Source organism: Hetaerina americana, unplaced genomic scaffold (genome assembly GCF_022747635.1).
Source record: "Hetaerina americana unplaced genomic scaffold, ioHetAmer1.1.p SCAF_72, whole genome shotgun sequence".
Taxonomy (NCBI): domain Eukaryota; kingdom Metazoa; phylum Arthropoda; class Insecta; order Odonata; family Calopterygidae; genus Hetaerina; species Hetaerina americana.
Window position 1 is genome coordinate 261,481 of NW_027287339.1, and position 15,312 is coordinate 276,792.

The 15,312-nt window shown below is 32.4% G+C and overlaps 1 protein-coding gene across 25 annotated transcripts in view; it reads left to right on the plus strand.

Annotated features, from left to right (window-relative positions):
- Positions 1–15,312, plus strand: part of slo (calcium-activated potassium channel slo) — a 305,693-nt gene that overhangs the window by 205,235 nt on the left and 85,146 nt on the right. For 20 of the 25 annotated variants that reach the window (XM_071595985.1, XM_071595984.1, XM_071595987.1 and 17 more), the window contains 3 exons: positions 214–381; positions 7,425–7,516; positions 11,391–11,501. In XM_071595985.1, the coding sequence (XP_071452086.1) occupies positions 214–381; positions 7,425–7,516; positions 11,391–11,501 (371 nt within the window). Of the gene's footprint in view, positions 1–213; positions 382–3,757; positions 3,850–6,210; positions 6,303–7,424; positions 7,517–11,390; positions 11,502–15,312 lie in introns of all 25 variants that reach the window. The other 5 variants (XM_071595986.1, XM_071595994.1, XM_071596008.1 and 2 more) reach the window with 2 other exon arrangements.

A 15,312-nucleotide genomic window follows, 5' to 3' on the forward strand; every position in this document is an offset into this window, starting at 1 on the left:
TCATTCTTCTTAAATGAATGGTGCTTAAACCATAGTATAATTAAATTAGTGAAAATATTACAACTCTATTTGAACGACTATGGAAAATATGTTTAGACTCTAGTACTCTGAGTCTGTAATCAGGGTTATTAATATGTATTTTTTAATATTTTTTCATGATGTAAGTATTATCTTACTCTCACATATAATGTATACAATATCTTCTTCTTTCAGCTCGAAAATTCTGGGGATCCTCTAGATTTTAAAAACCCTCAACAACTTTCCTATTGGACTTGTGTCTATTTCCTCATTGTCACCATGTCCACGGTGGGCTATGGTGATGTGTACTGTCAGACCGTCCTTGGGAGAACTTTTCTTGTGTTCTTCCTGCTTGTCGGCTTGGTAAGTAATCATCACTTGAGAGTTCCCTAAAATAACAATATTTATCAGTTAAAAAATAAACTCATAAAATAAAAATCAAAATATTTTATAAAATATTTCAATTATCCAATATAAATTTCTTTCGCAAGTAAATAATTGAGCTGTTTACTGAATACAAGAATTTAAACTGATTCCTTTTACATCTGACTGGAAGTCAGTTTGCTTTTCATATTTATCTGAATTTGAGCTGATATGATAAGAAATGTTAAATGGATAACTTTTGAGGCAGTGGTTTAAACTGTGGATTACTCCCCTCTGAGAAATTTAATCTTTTTTCTTAACCACTCAGCTTGACTGATTTCTGATGGCATTACAATATCTGCTGCTGATAACTCTCCTTTGCTGTGAAATCTGTTTCATCAAGTTAATTTTTCTCTATATTCTCTTAATCTTGATTCAAAATTGCATAAATGGTAAATTGTGTAAAGAAACATTGTGAATGTCTCTGCAAGTTGATTATGTATTCATATATTCCAAAGTTGAATCTATGATGGTTCAAAAAAGTGAAAATTTTGCATTCTGCATTCACTTTAATATGCATCTTTTATCTCACAAGTTTGTCTCTTTTCAATACAATAACTATTGGATACTGGTTTTGTAGCCCATGTGAGATTAGCATGGGTGGGTAAAAGTTGTCAGCAGTCTTGAAGTAAAAGTGTTTTGAATGTTTAACTCTCACTTCTATTTCTCTTGGCCTTTGAACTTTATTTCTTCTGAAGCTGATAAAAATCACATTGCGTTATGACTTTTTCATTATAAATTAAATGTTGGAGATGTATCAAAACGGTTGTCCCTTATTTTTGGAGGTGGCTGCAACTCCTTGGTGCATGAATTTATTTAAATAACTTGAATTAGATATGCTACTTTGATGTGTTCTACAAATGGCATATTTAAATTACATATTGTTTTACCCATATGATGTCATTCATTGCAAAGCAGCCATCTGAGACTTTCATTTATATGCTGTTGACTTTGATCTGCAGTTTTTATGTCATATGTAACTAATAATAAATTATTTACCTGAAAATAATATTCATCAGTTTCCTCCACTGAACCTCTGTGTCTCCTGTTACTACAAATATGACAAAGTTTTGCATGGGAATTGGCAGTTTTGATCATATTTTAACTAAATGTGCCTTCAAAATGTATAATCCCTATCCAACTGGTTTATTTGTGTTCTTATTAGAAGGTTGCCACCAAAGCAACTTGTAATACAATAATAAAAGGGCATGTTTTGTGATACCTTCCATTGAACCTTGCATATATGTTTGCTAGCCATGAATATACTAATACCTACCAGCCTCAGTACATTTTTTCACTGTCAAAATTAATCTAACTAAAATGGTTTGTTTAGCAAGTATATTGGCTATGCACCTGTTTTGGTGGAATTAATTAGTGGACAAGAATGTTTATAAGTGCATGATAGACTGATTCTTAAGTTTCAAGGATGAATTGGTGTAAGGTATTGAAGAGCCATTTTGGAGATTTTAGTACTTGGTGTAATAAAGGTACTGAAATTAGTTCAATTCTTCCCAGAGCATCTGTATTAATTGATGCTATGACATCAGTGGTATGTAAGTACATAGGATTTCCTTGGATTTAAATTGATATTTAAATAGCCTTAACAGTTAAGAGAATTTTATTTGTAGTTGCTTTTAGAGACTCTGTAATTTCTATTAATCATGTGAGGTCATTAATTATTATTGATCTTATAGTAGATTTAAAAGCACCTGAATTAAAAATAACAATGCAAAGATTTAATTTTGCTTTTTTTTGTAGACATTTTGGCATTATGATATTTATCTTTTCATTTGAATAGCTAAGGATTGCTTTTCAGTCTGCAGTCTTGTGTAGAATTAAAATGAAGATATTTTAAAATATCTTTTACTTTGAAGCATGAAGGAAACTAACTATTTCCTAGGGAAATTAATCTTATATTTTTCTAACTTAACACTTATTGAATTGAAATGTCCACTATCAATTAAATAATAAATTTACTGTGTGCTGGTTAGGTTAATTAAAAGCTACTGCTTTAAAATTCATTACTTTCTGAAGACTCAATGCTGCCACTTCTTACTTACCTCTCTTCCAGATGTCTATCACTTTCATGCTCTCCTTCCCCATTAGCTGGAAGTGTCTGATTACATATGTCACTTACATATGCTAAGTTAAAAAGTTGTTTTATTTTTTGACATTGTAAACAAACCTTTTGTGATACACAGGATATTTAATTTTAAGTGTTTTAATGTGCATCATTTACATAATCAGCTGGGAAGGTTAGATGCTTTGACTATGTATTCAATCTTGGCTGAAACTATCTGAAATGTAGTATTTTATTACTTGATACAATAACCATTAATATTTCTCTTTCTTTAACAAATGTTAATGTTGTGTCTGCATTTTTACTTTTACTCATGATAAATATCATTTTTTTATTTTTAAAATGTCACCTTATTCTAAGTCTGCTTTGGTGCCTTCTAAAATGTGTGTACACTTAAGTATTTTGCTTGGCATTTATGATTCAAACAGTTTTGTTTGATCTGATAATTCAGCCAAGACATTGTGCGTCTGTCTCTCTCTGTGTTTCCGCTTGTTAGTACACCTCTGAATCATTGGTAATCTCTCTCTCTCTCTGTCAATTTCTAGCTTACACTCGTTGCTCTCTTAATGCAAATTTTGAAGCCTTTTAATGAATCGGCCTTGTGCTTATTAAGTCATTGTGTGTAAGAGCTTTACCTTGCTTTTTCATGACCTATTCCTAATGAGGGAATATACACTTTTATTTGATACTGGCAGGAACGTGGATTCGTTGGAGTAAAAGCTCATCCTTTTCCTTGTAAGTTATTGGCTACTCTATTGTGATATCAAGGAAGCCCATATTTGTTTGGAATATTGGCAATTTAAAAATGCTAAAATTCATGCATCGCTCATTGTTTATTCATTCATTTTTTCAAAACTGTAATTGTTTGCTAGTAAAAATAATCCATTCCACACAGTTGTTTAATTAAACTGATTGCTTAATTTATTCACATCCACTGCCAATTCCTAAAAAGCTTATCCTTATGAAGCTTGATACTTAATGCAAATCAGTAGAATTCTACCATATCATCCTGCATGGTGTAAACAGTCTGGTTTTTGATTTAAAGCAACAATTAAAATTAAATGTCAAACTATTTACAGTATTCCAATGCTTTCTCCTGAGAAACGCTTAAACACGGCAGCATATTTGTGTCAGTTAAATAAAAGCAGCACCTTATGTCAACACATTCCAAAAGCGCTGAAACAGTAATTGCCTTGTTTAAAAAAGCTTATTAGTTGATGACATTTTTCCTTTTAGGCAATATTTGCGAGTAGCATTCCTGAGATTATAGAGCTGGTAGGAACTAGATCCAAGTACAGTGGAGAATACAAGCGGGAGCATGGAAAGAGGTACACCCTTTGTTGTTGGTTGTCTACCCTATTGGTATATATATATATATATATATATAATATTATATATATATATATATATATATATATATATATATATATATATATAATTATAATATTATATATATATATATATATATATATATATATATATATATATATATATAATATTATATATATATATATATATATATAATATTATAATTATATATATATATATATATAACAATTAATAGTTATATATCTATACCCACATACAATAATATACTTTTAAAATATGTCTTTTCAATTTACAAATACTAACATGAGGCTCAACAGTATGTCTGCTGCTCTACTCTCTATTATTTAAACTAGGTAAAGTATGTGAAGGGTAGCCAGACTCAGTAGCCTACTATTATGGGAAGAATTTTTTGGATGGAGATAGTGTATGATGAGGGAGGTGTAATGTTTATGGTACATAGTATTGACTGGCACCTATTATTCACAGCCTTAATGCATTTTATTTTAAATCCTCATTTTTAATGTCAATATTAATATATGTTTAATTTACTTTCTATTTCTGCTAATTACACATTTGGTAATATAGGGAGATTTGGTATATGTTTCAAAGTATGTCTGGCAACCAGTTTAAGTTGTGGCGATATAATGAGGATATTTGGCTATGGTTTTCGTCAGAAATCATGTTTCTTTACAACACCTACTCCTTTAATATCTCCGTTACCTAAATTTGTTAGGTTTGGATATTTTTCTCCTTAATGCCCTTCAAACATGTCAACTTAATCTCTTTTATAATTTGCTCTGGAGTTAAATTTTGACCAATTATAAATTAAAATATCCTTTACCAGCAATTGGCATTCATTACATGAGTTTAAAAATCATTAATGAGTTAAATACTTAAATAAAATTCATATAATTACACCATGATTGTAGGTGTAATTTCTGACTTACATGGAATTAACCATCTATGTTAAATGTTGCATAGAAACAAGTAGTAGACCTATACTAGCTTTTGCATTCCATCACCTCTCTGGCATATTTGACCTAGTGTTGTTTATTTTAAGTGTATGCTACTGTAGTCTTAGTCTCATATATACATACATGCATATACATACATACATACATACATATATATATATATATATATATATATATATATATATATATATATATATATATATATATATATATGTATATGTGTGTGTGTGTGTGTGTGTATATGAGTGTGTTTGTGTATGTGCGTGCATGTGTTTATATGTATGTGTGTGTATATATATATATATATATATATATATATATATATATATATATATATATATATATATACATATACATACACACACACATATGCATATGTACATATATATTAATTATAAAAGTAATTATAAGTTTAATTGCATGGTACATAGATATCATCCTATTCTATTTCATTCAATATAAAATATATACCTTTGATTAATACTATATGCAGCTTATCATAGAGGATAGGCAAGATTCACTTTTTTCCTTTGTAAAAGTAAAATTAACCATCAGAAGTTCATGTAAGTACAAGAAAGTCTCAGTTAAGATAGGGACAAGGATTTGCCGATAATCATATTTTATGTTCCATTTTATTAGTGATCAGCTTAGCTTGACTGATGAAGCCATTATGCTTTTCATTGATCTCACATTTATTTAAGACAGTTTCCTGGCAGACAGTACCAAAGTATAGCAATTACTATTTTCAAGCTTTTGAATATAAATTAACAATACCTTAAAACCTGAGTATCATCTAATAATTTGAAAGGTAAGCATTCCTTGGTTATATTTATTCAAAACTTCTATTATTTTACAAGAAGCTTCATATGTATGAGTTTTGTTTGCCCTTGCATCAATTTATGTCTGCTAAATAGATGTTTCCCTCATAATCGTACTAATTTGTGAAAATTAACACCCTGTCTCGTTTTGACTGATTAAATGGCTTATTAAGAGTTATCAAACTTATAAATATGAAAACATTATGATTTGGTTACATCCTGCAGGTGTTTTTGTTTGATTTTGAAGTCATTGTTGGTTAATGGAGTGCAAGAGAAAGTTTGCAGACCAAGAGGTAAAGATTTATTCGGGCAATTGTTTTATGGGAGTAAGTTGATTTAATTTCATTTGCAAGCAAAGAGAAGAAGGTCAAAGGCCTGCTCATGTAATATGCCAGCTATGCCCTGCATTACCTTTTACATACAATACTTTTTTTACCTTCCCATCCATTAATCCTTGTTAACCACTCTTACCTATCATTCATGCTCCCAACCATCCTCATTCCTCCCAAAAATTCTCCCTGCCAAATTTCCAAACCAACTCAAAATGGACCGCCTGGTGGTTCTTTAGGCTGTGTTTGCCAGCTGGATTCCTGAAATCACCGAGCTGGCTGGCAACCGGTGCAAATATGGTGGATCGTACAAACGGGAGCGTGGAAGGAGGTACACACAAGTGCAGTGCAAACATTACTTTCCTTCCCAGTTTGACATTAGCTTGAGTTTGATTTAGTTAACACTTTTATAAATATATTTTCTACATTAAGTGCCTTTTAGGGTGTGAAGTGTTTTCTTTGTTGATTGAAAATAATTTTTTGGTGTCCATCTACCACTGTAGCCAGACAAAGGTGCCAAGTACATATATATATATATATATATATATATATATATATATACATCTCTATATATATATATATACATAACATAAATATAATAGAATGTAATGTTTCTTGGTGGCATGCCTACGAATGTCTGTTCCATTATTCTTGTTATGGGCTTATTACTCTTAAACTTTCAGACTGCTATTTTAGCAAGGGTAGATTTGTAGATTTTTTTAATTGCTAGACCACAGTGAAGAATTTCCTGTAGAGCACTACCACCTTAAATTTTTCATTAGTTCTACTCGAATTTCCCTAATTAATCTTTAGCCACAGTGGAGTGGAGGTCAACTATGCACAGTTCCGAGAGATGCAGTGGCTTTCCCTTTTCTGCAGTGGCTGCTGCACCAAGAAACATTGGCTCGTTGGTGGTGGATGTGATGATGATTGAATCCTTTTTGCTTGGTTTTTCTCCTGCAAGTGTGTAAAATGTATTTGTGTGTGTGAGGACCTAACAAGCCAGGGTTTCTGTGTGCTATTTGAAAGAGAGAGAGACAGAAAGAGAAAGATTAATGAGACAAAAATAAACGGTTCATATTCAGAAATGAAATATTAATTAACTGATGTATCCTAATTGGATAGTTTTGAAGTGGAAATAATGCATGGATCATTGTTTTTTTTCAAAATACTACATAATACCCTGCTTTGATGTTTCTGAATATGACCAGCCAAGGGAGAGAACCCTCTTCGTCTTCTTCCTCTACTTCTACACTTCATTATACCATAACAGCAGGCACCAAAAATGGACTCATACCATTCCATTACAACTGTACTTTTCTCACAAGCCAAGAGTTCCGTTTGTCACCTTTCCCATTTACCCTTACCAATTGTCCCTTTTACCTTCGTGTTACTCACATCTTTATTCGAGTGTTTGTTTCCCCTTCATGCCTACTCCTCCACCACCTTTTAGGCCATTTTCGCAAGTTGTATCCCCGAAATCATTGATCTCATCGGGACTAGGCCCAAGTACGGCGGGACGCTGAAGAACGAGCGTGGCAGAAGGTAGAGTACCCACGTGTTTCTCCTCTCTTACATCCAAGATAGCTGTTGGTTGGCTGGACCGAAAAGCTCACAAATACGTTTTTATATCCGTAGAAAATATTTAATTTTTTACTTTTCTTTTTAACTCCGTGTGTACATAGTCTTCGTTTGATATGACATATCACTCTCCAGCCAATAATACCTGCCCAATGTCTTTGCTCGCTTAGCTGGAAATAATTATGTTTGTACATACTTTCTTCAAACTGATTTTTCACTAATTCAATATACTTTTGGATTCTAGTTCACAGTATGTGATATTTTCTAATCATCATTGGGAAATGACCTATGCCTCTTTTGTCTTTGGTATATATATACATATATCCTCCTCCTTTTCACACTTTTGTGTGATTATTGAAGTTTTTCTACTTTGGCAGTTTTGTGATATTAATATGAAATGAAGACTATTGATTCTCATTCAAGTGGAAGTAGGATATTTAAAAATGGAAACATTTTTGTAGAAAGATGCTTATATCCATGTATTATTAAGAAAGTGATTTTGAAATGTTAGACCCTAGTGCCTTTAGAATCAAGTTGGCATTAGCTGAACTGGCTCCTGGTATGAAAGGAAATCATTGTAGAAGCAGTTTTTGTGTCTCTCTTACAGTCTTGTTTCTGTTAGCTATGAAAATGAAAGAGGGAGAGTGGGAGGAGGAGACAAAAGGAGTGATTAGAGATTAACATATACATTATTGCATACATACCGTATGTATGTGGATGGGAATTTGTTACTGTTATTAATTTGGAGACTTATTTTTTATCATACGACCAGGCTCATTATAGCATGAAGTTATGAAGTTTTGCATTATTTTTTTTAATTTTTGTAGTGGTCTCCTTTATTAATATGAAGTATTTTGAAGAATTAATGGAACTATTTGCATGATTGATCTTTGCCTTTTTAAGCATAATTCGTTTACTATGTGTTTTTACTACTAAGTCATTAAATAAATTACCAAATATGTTAAAAGTGGCCATAGGAATTAGTAGCTAAGGGACTATGGGGATACCATTTCTTTTGATCAGGAAGGTAACTTGCCACCAATTGCCTCTTAGACCAAAGTAGTGCCACTGTGCTCTTTGAAGACCATTTTGTGCCAAGCCATCTTATGTTCATGCCTTTATCTCTCCTATTACCTAACTGAACATGACTTGGGCTCCCCTGTATCCCTGTGCTAATAGCCACATGTAATTCTACAGCTGTGCCCAAATTGTGTCCCTTCTCATGTCTCCCCAGATTGTTTCTACTTCCCATATCCCAGGACTATATCTACACAATAAATGTTCTACATACAACACTTCAAGCCAATGAAGGATTTGAAACCCCTATCCTTTATTACATTAAAAATACCAAGAAATTCAGGAGTTGTAATTCTTAAGACTTAACTCACTAAAGACAGAATCTTTATTTTAATGATTTTAACAATAATTCTTATTACTTATGCATCCCTAAGTTTGGCCCTGCTCTCTCATTTCTTGACAGCTTTACTATAGTAAAAATAAAGTAATAAGTGTAATTATATTTATTATTTCTTTTACTGAGTGAAGACTGTTCTCTCTTCTTGTATTCTTACTTCAGCATGTTTGAGAGATTAACAGTCTTAAAGATTATCATCAAACTTTTTTCTGTCTAGATAGTGCAATTGCTCACTGGAGATTGGTGCTGCCTATTTTGAATTGAATTGTGGTAATGGTGTTATGTGGTTGTGGATAGTAAAGAAAATCAATGTTTGTTGTATTTTGGTCCATGATGAATTCAGTTCCTCTAAGAGCCACATGGTTTTTAGATATATGTGGTCGGTGAAGGAGGGAGATGTAATTGGGAGGAATGGAAGGGAGGAAGAAGATGATGAAGAGAAGGAGAGGAGGAGAATGAATTTTGAAAGAGAGAGAGTGAGGGAAAGAGGTTGTGGACCTACGACTTGCATGCCTGGATACTTCCACTAAAGAAGGAATAGTTACCTAAGATAACACTGGTTAATTCATATTTTATCAAATATCTGAGTAAATAGATATACATATATGAATAGAATAGCATCAACTCCATAGGTAAATTTACTCTAGAAGTTAGGATAATGAGTTTTAACAGTTCAACAAAATTTATACATTCATAAACTAATTTATCTGTTTGGTTGATACATTTATAAATTGTATTGTTTTATTCAATCTCTTTAATAGAATATTATTTATATTGTTTGTCCTTATTTAAAGTGTCAAATCATTATTGAATTAGGTTTGGGTGTGAAGTTGGCCATTGTAAGTGGGACTATTAATTAAAGGTTGCAGCATTTTCTCGGAATGTGTGATTAGTAGCAGGATTGATTCCTCCTATGCTCTCCACCCTTTAATTAATTAGCTAGGCTGCACGAGTGGCTTCAAGGCTCTGCAAAGAGTATATAAAGATGATGTATTCCATGGAGTTAACATAGTAATTTTGGTGAGACATAGTAACTTTAGAACTGAGTAGGGATATATTTTGGTGCTATTTAGTCACTCGTATAGAAATTGTGTGTGCATGTTACATATCTAAGAATGAGTGAGTTGTTATTAATATGCTTGGCCAGTTTTGCTGTAGGAAGCTAATGTAGCAGTGTTTGGTATGTTGATTGATAACTTTCCCACACTCTGCAAACTAATGACTGTAGTCAGTATTATTAATCAAAACAGCAAACTAGTCTTAATAATCATTTTGTCAAAGCAAAGTAATTCTTATTATAGTTTTTAAGAGCTTTATAAGAAGGTCCTTTCATTGTAGATGTGTTAGTTTATGTACAAAGTAGTATGTGTGAGGGATATAATGATGGCTCTCTATGGATAAAATCAACACACCAAACCTTCTGAGAGGCTATGGATGTCATTTTTGCCCAAAAAATAAAAGTATATATAGGTACAAAATATGGTTCTAGGATTTGCATAAAAGCACGTGGAGAAATATTCATAAATGATAGAAATAATATTGTAACCTATTACATGTTCAGCATCATTCTACATCAGTGCAGCTTTATGTATTTGTATTTATAGAATTTTTATTTGATGTTCAGGGAGCAATTTTTTCATAGGTGATACAGTTTTAAAAACTTCAATTTGTAAATACACGTTTATTAAAATTTTATCTTAGATTCCCACCAACTTTTGAGTGCTAAAATTAATGGTCAGTGATATTAATTTGCATTCAGTAGGATAAATAAAATTCTTAGTTTCTGGCTCATTTTTTCATCACAGATGTAGGTAATAGCATATGTTGAATAATATATATCCTCTAACTTTTCATTACTATATTTGGTCTTAGTTAAATTTTCTTTGAACTTTTATCTACCCTATACGTAGTATAATCTATACACATGTAATTAAATAATCCATCTAACATCACTGTTGAGCCTAAGTGCTTGACAAGTGAAATATAGTTTGGGCTATATTCAGTATGAAATCAATTTTTTGGTCTTTTATTATTGAATATATCATTCTTCAGTAATTACATAATGATTTATTATTCTAAAATTCAATTCTACTACTTTATTTAATCATTAATTCTACAACTGGTCTTATTACAGCTATTCGGACATGTGGGCCGCAGACAGATTATTCTGAACAAAATTTTTCAGTATAGTGAAATATATACCTGTCTACTTTGAAGCAAGTTTCCTTTGTACTCTGTCAAGTGGCCCCTTCCATAATAGATATTCTTCTTTCATTTGGATGTTCATTTTAAATTCATTGTTGCATTAAATTTTAAAATTTCAGAAGCATAATAACAATTTGCATTACTTTGAAACAGCTATATATGATATTGTTTTACATGTCTTCAGTGCATTTTTACATCAATTTTTATGTCTTTCCACAGGCATATTGTTGTTTGTGGTCACATCACATATGAATCTGTTTCCCATTTCCTCAAAGATTTCCTTCATGAAGATAGAGAAGATGTAGATGTTGAAGTGGTTTTCTTACACAGGTATGATATATATATTATTATTTAATTGAAAATATGCAATTCAGGTAAAACAGTGCAATAAAACAAAGTAATTAAATCTTGGAGAATCATTTCTTGTTTCCAAATATAATGGATTTTAAAAATTAACATAATACATTTTCTAAGAAGGGAATATAATTTCATTGTGATAATGTATTTCTGCCATGCAAAACTGACTTCCCAAATTTTATTCTCACATATGTACTAGCATTTAATCCAAATATTGAGTATAACATTAAAGCATGACTCATAGAATGTTAATTATTTGCAGCAGTCAGTGAATCTTTCATTCTAACAAAATTAAAAAAAAAATTTTCAAGTCATTCGGTCTTGCTTGTTTTGATTTTATGGTTTGATTCAAATTATTACTTCTTAACAAACTAAAATAGTAATATGCAGAAATAGAATGCTTTCCGCACACGAGACAATAGAATCTAAAAAAAAACTTAGCATGACCAGATTTTTAAAATTTCATTGTTCTTTCATAAGTCGATATGAACTAGAAACTAGCAAGTTTCTTTGTGCAAACTCAGATGAACTAGGTATCCTCATTGACACCTTTCAACTCATCAGCCTTAGTCATTTCAATGCACAAATGTATGTAATTTTCTTATCCATTAGGGGTTTTATAAAAATAATTGATTGCAAAAATTGAAGATGTTTCATAGTGTGTGAAATTTTTGTAGAAAAGACATTTGTTCTTCGGCAAGTGGTGCATCTGATTTTCTTTGTAAAATTATTATCCCTATAGCAAATACTCTTGTGATGGGTCAGTTCCACCTTTTTTCAGTTTTAGTGTTTGTCTTAAGTTGGGTTCTTAGCTATGGTTCAGATTACAGTGAATCAATGAGTATCACAATGGCAGCAATGGCACTAGTAAACATAAATTAAATCACATTTAAAGAAAGTATTATCTTATTTGAAGCCATGGTATTAGAAGAAGGTATGGGTTATGAGAAGTTTCACTCTACTCCAAGCATTACTTCAAATTGCATAATTTTTTATGATTTAACACTAAAAGGTGATTTTCTATAATGTATTAATGTACATGAACTATGAAAAGTTTTCCATGATATCTTTTATAAAAATGTTTGCATCCCACTTGTTTATAGGTCTGTTTTCATGGGATGGCAATTAAATAGATGAAGAGTGATACATGATACTCGAGAGATGCAAAACTAATTGCTTTGAGATTTGTGTGAGCAAAAATACTTTTGGTAGAGAAACCCTTTTTGTCAGTATCTAGAAAGAGGGTAATTAGAAAAGCTCTCAAAATGGAATAGAGATAAATTAATTACCTACGTGAAATTTATTTTTCAATGTGGTCTCCCTGTACACTAATATGCGTGGTCCAGCAATGTTTTAAATGTCTTGATCTCATTTCGAAAATTAAGATTCCTTCAGGCCTACAAAATACTTGTCGAATTTTGCTGTTAGTTTATTATTTGAAGAGAACCTTCATCCACCAAGGACAATTTTGAGCTTGGGGAAGAGATGGAAATCTGATGGAGCCGAATCAGGCAAATAAAGCAGGTGTGGCAACAATTCAATTGTCAGTTCATGTATTTTTGCCATGGCTAGGGCATTGTGAATGGGTGAGCATTCTCTTGAAGAAAGATGACTTTCTTCCTTGCCAAACCTGACCTTTTTTCGTGTGACTTTTGCTGTAGTTGGTCCAGGAGGTTAACGTGGTATTGTCCAATAATATTTTGAGCAGTGGAAAGATAATCTATTTGCAGAATCCCTTTTGCATCTCAGGAAACTGAAGCCATCAACTTTCCGACCGACCATATTGCCTTTGCTTTCTTTGGTGGTGGTGAATCAACATGTTTCCACTGCTTTGAATGCTGTTTGTGTCGGGAGTGTAGCAGTTGACCCAAATTTCATCTGTGGCCACAAACTGATGCAGAAAATCTTGTTGGTTTCTTTCAAAACGGTTAAAACATTGTTTGGAAATTTCCATTCTGATGCGTCTGTGATGCTGCATCTAGAGTTGCGGCACCCATCTAGCAGATAATGTTATCATACCCAATTCCAATGTTAAAATACGATATGCCCATTCAGATGACATCCCCACAGCTTCAGTGATTTCTCGCACTTTCAGTCGGCGATCCTCAATGGACAATTGGACAATTTAATGGAATCTAATTCAATTGCAATATTTCTGGGATAGAGGCACATTTTGGCCGACCACTATATGGAACATAATCTAAGCTCTCCTGACCAAACTGTAACTCCTATGTCTGCTTGACAACAGTTGAATATGAAGGATTAGTCTCTCCCAGTGTTCCGAAAGTCGGCATGAATTTCCTTTGCTTTCAAACTCTTCTTTTCGAAGTATTTTATCACTGCTTTAATCTATATTTTTTCCATCTTCACAAATCACTACACTGGCGTCATCAGAAAGCGTCGGCTCTACAGTACTCTTTCCGGAGCACTTGCATGTTACGGGGGTACGCATAAAGGATTACCTCTTACTACGAGGGAAATTGGTTGCGCTAGCACTGGCATCTGGTGGTGATTCTGTGATCCTTTTTACTACCCTCGTATTTGTTATCCCGAAATGGATGACTTTTACAGATTGTGAATGCCATCAAATTCCATATTTAAAGTCAGAGTTAATTCAAAAGTAGTGGAATACATGCAATTATGCACTTAAAACCTTCATCCATTGGAATGCACATAATAGCTTGGATTGAGCATTTCATTCATTGTAAGAAGTTACCGATGTAACTATGACATAAGCAGGAGTGGTATTATTATTCCTTATGTTTATTCAAATATTTAATAAAACTTAAACCCTCAAAAGCTCTGAACAATTTTGGCCCATATACAGGGTCTTCCCCAAAAAATAAGTAGAATAATAGGGGGGGAAATGCATTGTCGATCAAAGAAAAAATTGCTAGGAAGAGATGCCATGCGCATGACTTACTGGAACCGATGTTTTTCATTTAAAAGCTGGCCTAGTACTCAAGAATCATTGAAACTGGGAACTGAATAACCAAACCAACCCAACTAATGACTATAAAGTTGTGATGGAAAGATAATGACTGTTTTGGTATACTTGTTTTGTATATTGTAGTGATGAGAAAGTAATTCATGAACATTTGTACTGTTGTAATTTTTTAGGTACTTGCCATTTATATTAGGCATAGACTCTTTGAAATATAAGAAATGAAATGAAAGCATTAAGAAGTAGTAACATTTCGAAAGGCTTAACTTTGGGTTGGATAGGATAAAAAATTGAATTATTTCATTATGAATAAAAAAAACCCTGTTTGCCATCTAAAGTGGTACCTTGATGTTTCAAGATTCCAAAAAGTACATCATGTGGTGGGAATTTGTGAAATATTAAGTAATGTCTAAGGTATAGATTATTGATTGACATATAAAGCAAATAGGCATTAGTGAATTTTATTACCCCCTCAGTGGTTGCTCAGCACACTAGCAAATGGTGATGTACAAACTCCGCTTAAAATGCTCATCCATAGCTTATGGACAAGATAGTTTGCTCCTCTCAAACTGCTCAATTGTTATTCTGGCCAATGAATGTCAGGTAATGGCATAATCATGGCTCCTGAATGGATTTGCATGAAAATTATGAACATTTGCAGAATACGCTATTTTCAACTAACATTGACAGAGAAGATCAGGTAGGGCAATGACCAACCGGATAAACTGTTTATCATTCTGATTCTTTCTAGCTGGATCAACAGCATTGGAGAGCATGCAATTAAAGCCAAAACTGAACAAAAACAGAAAAATTTAAACATTTTCTAATGGCTGAGTAACT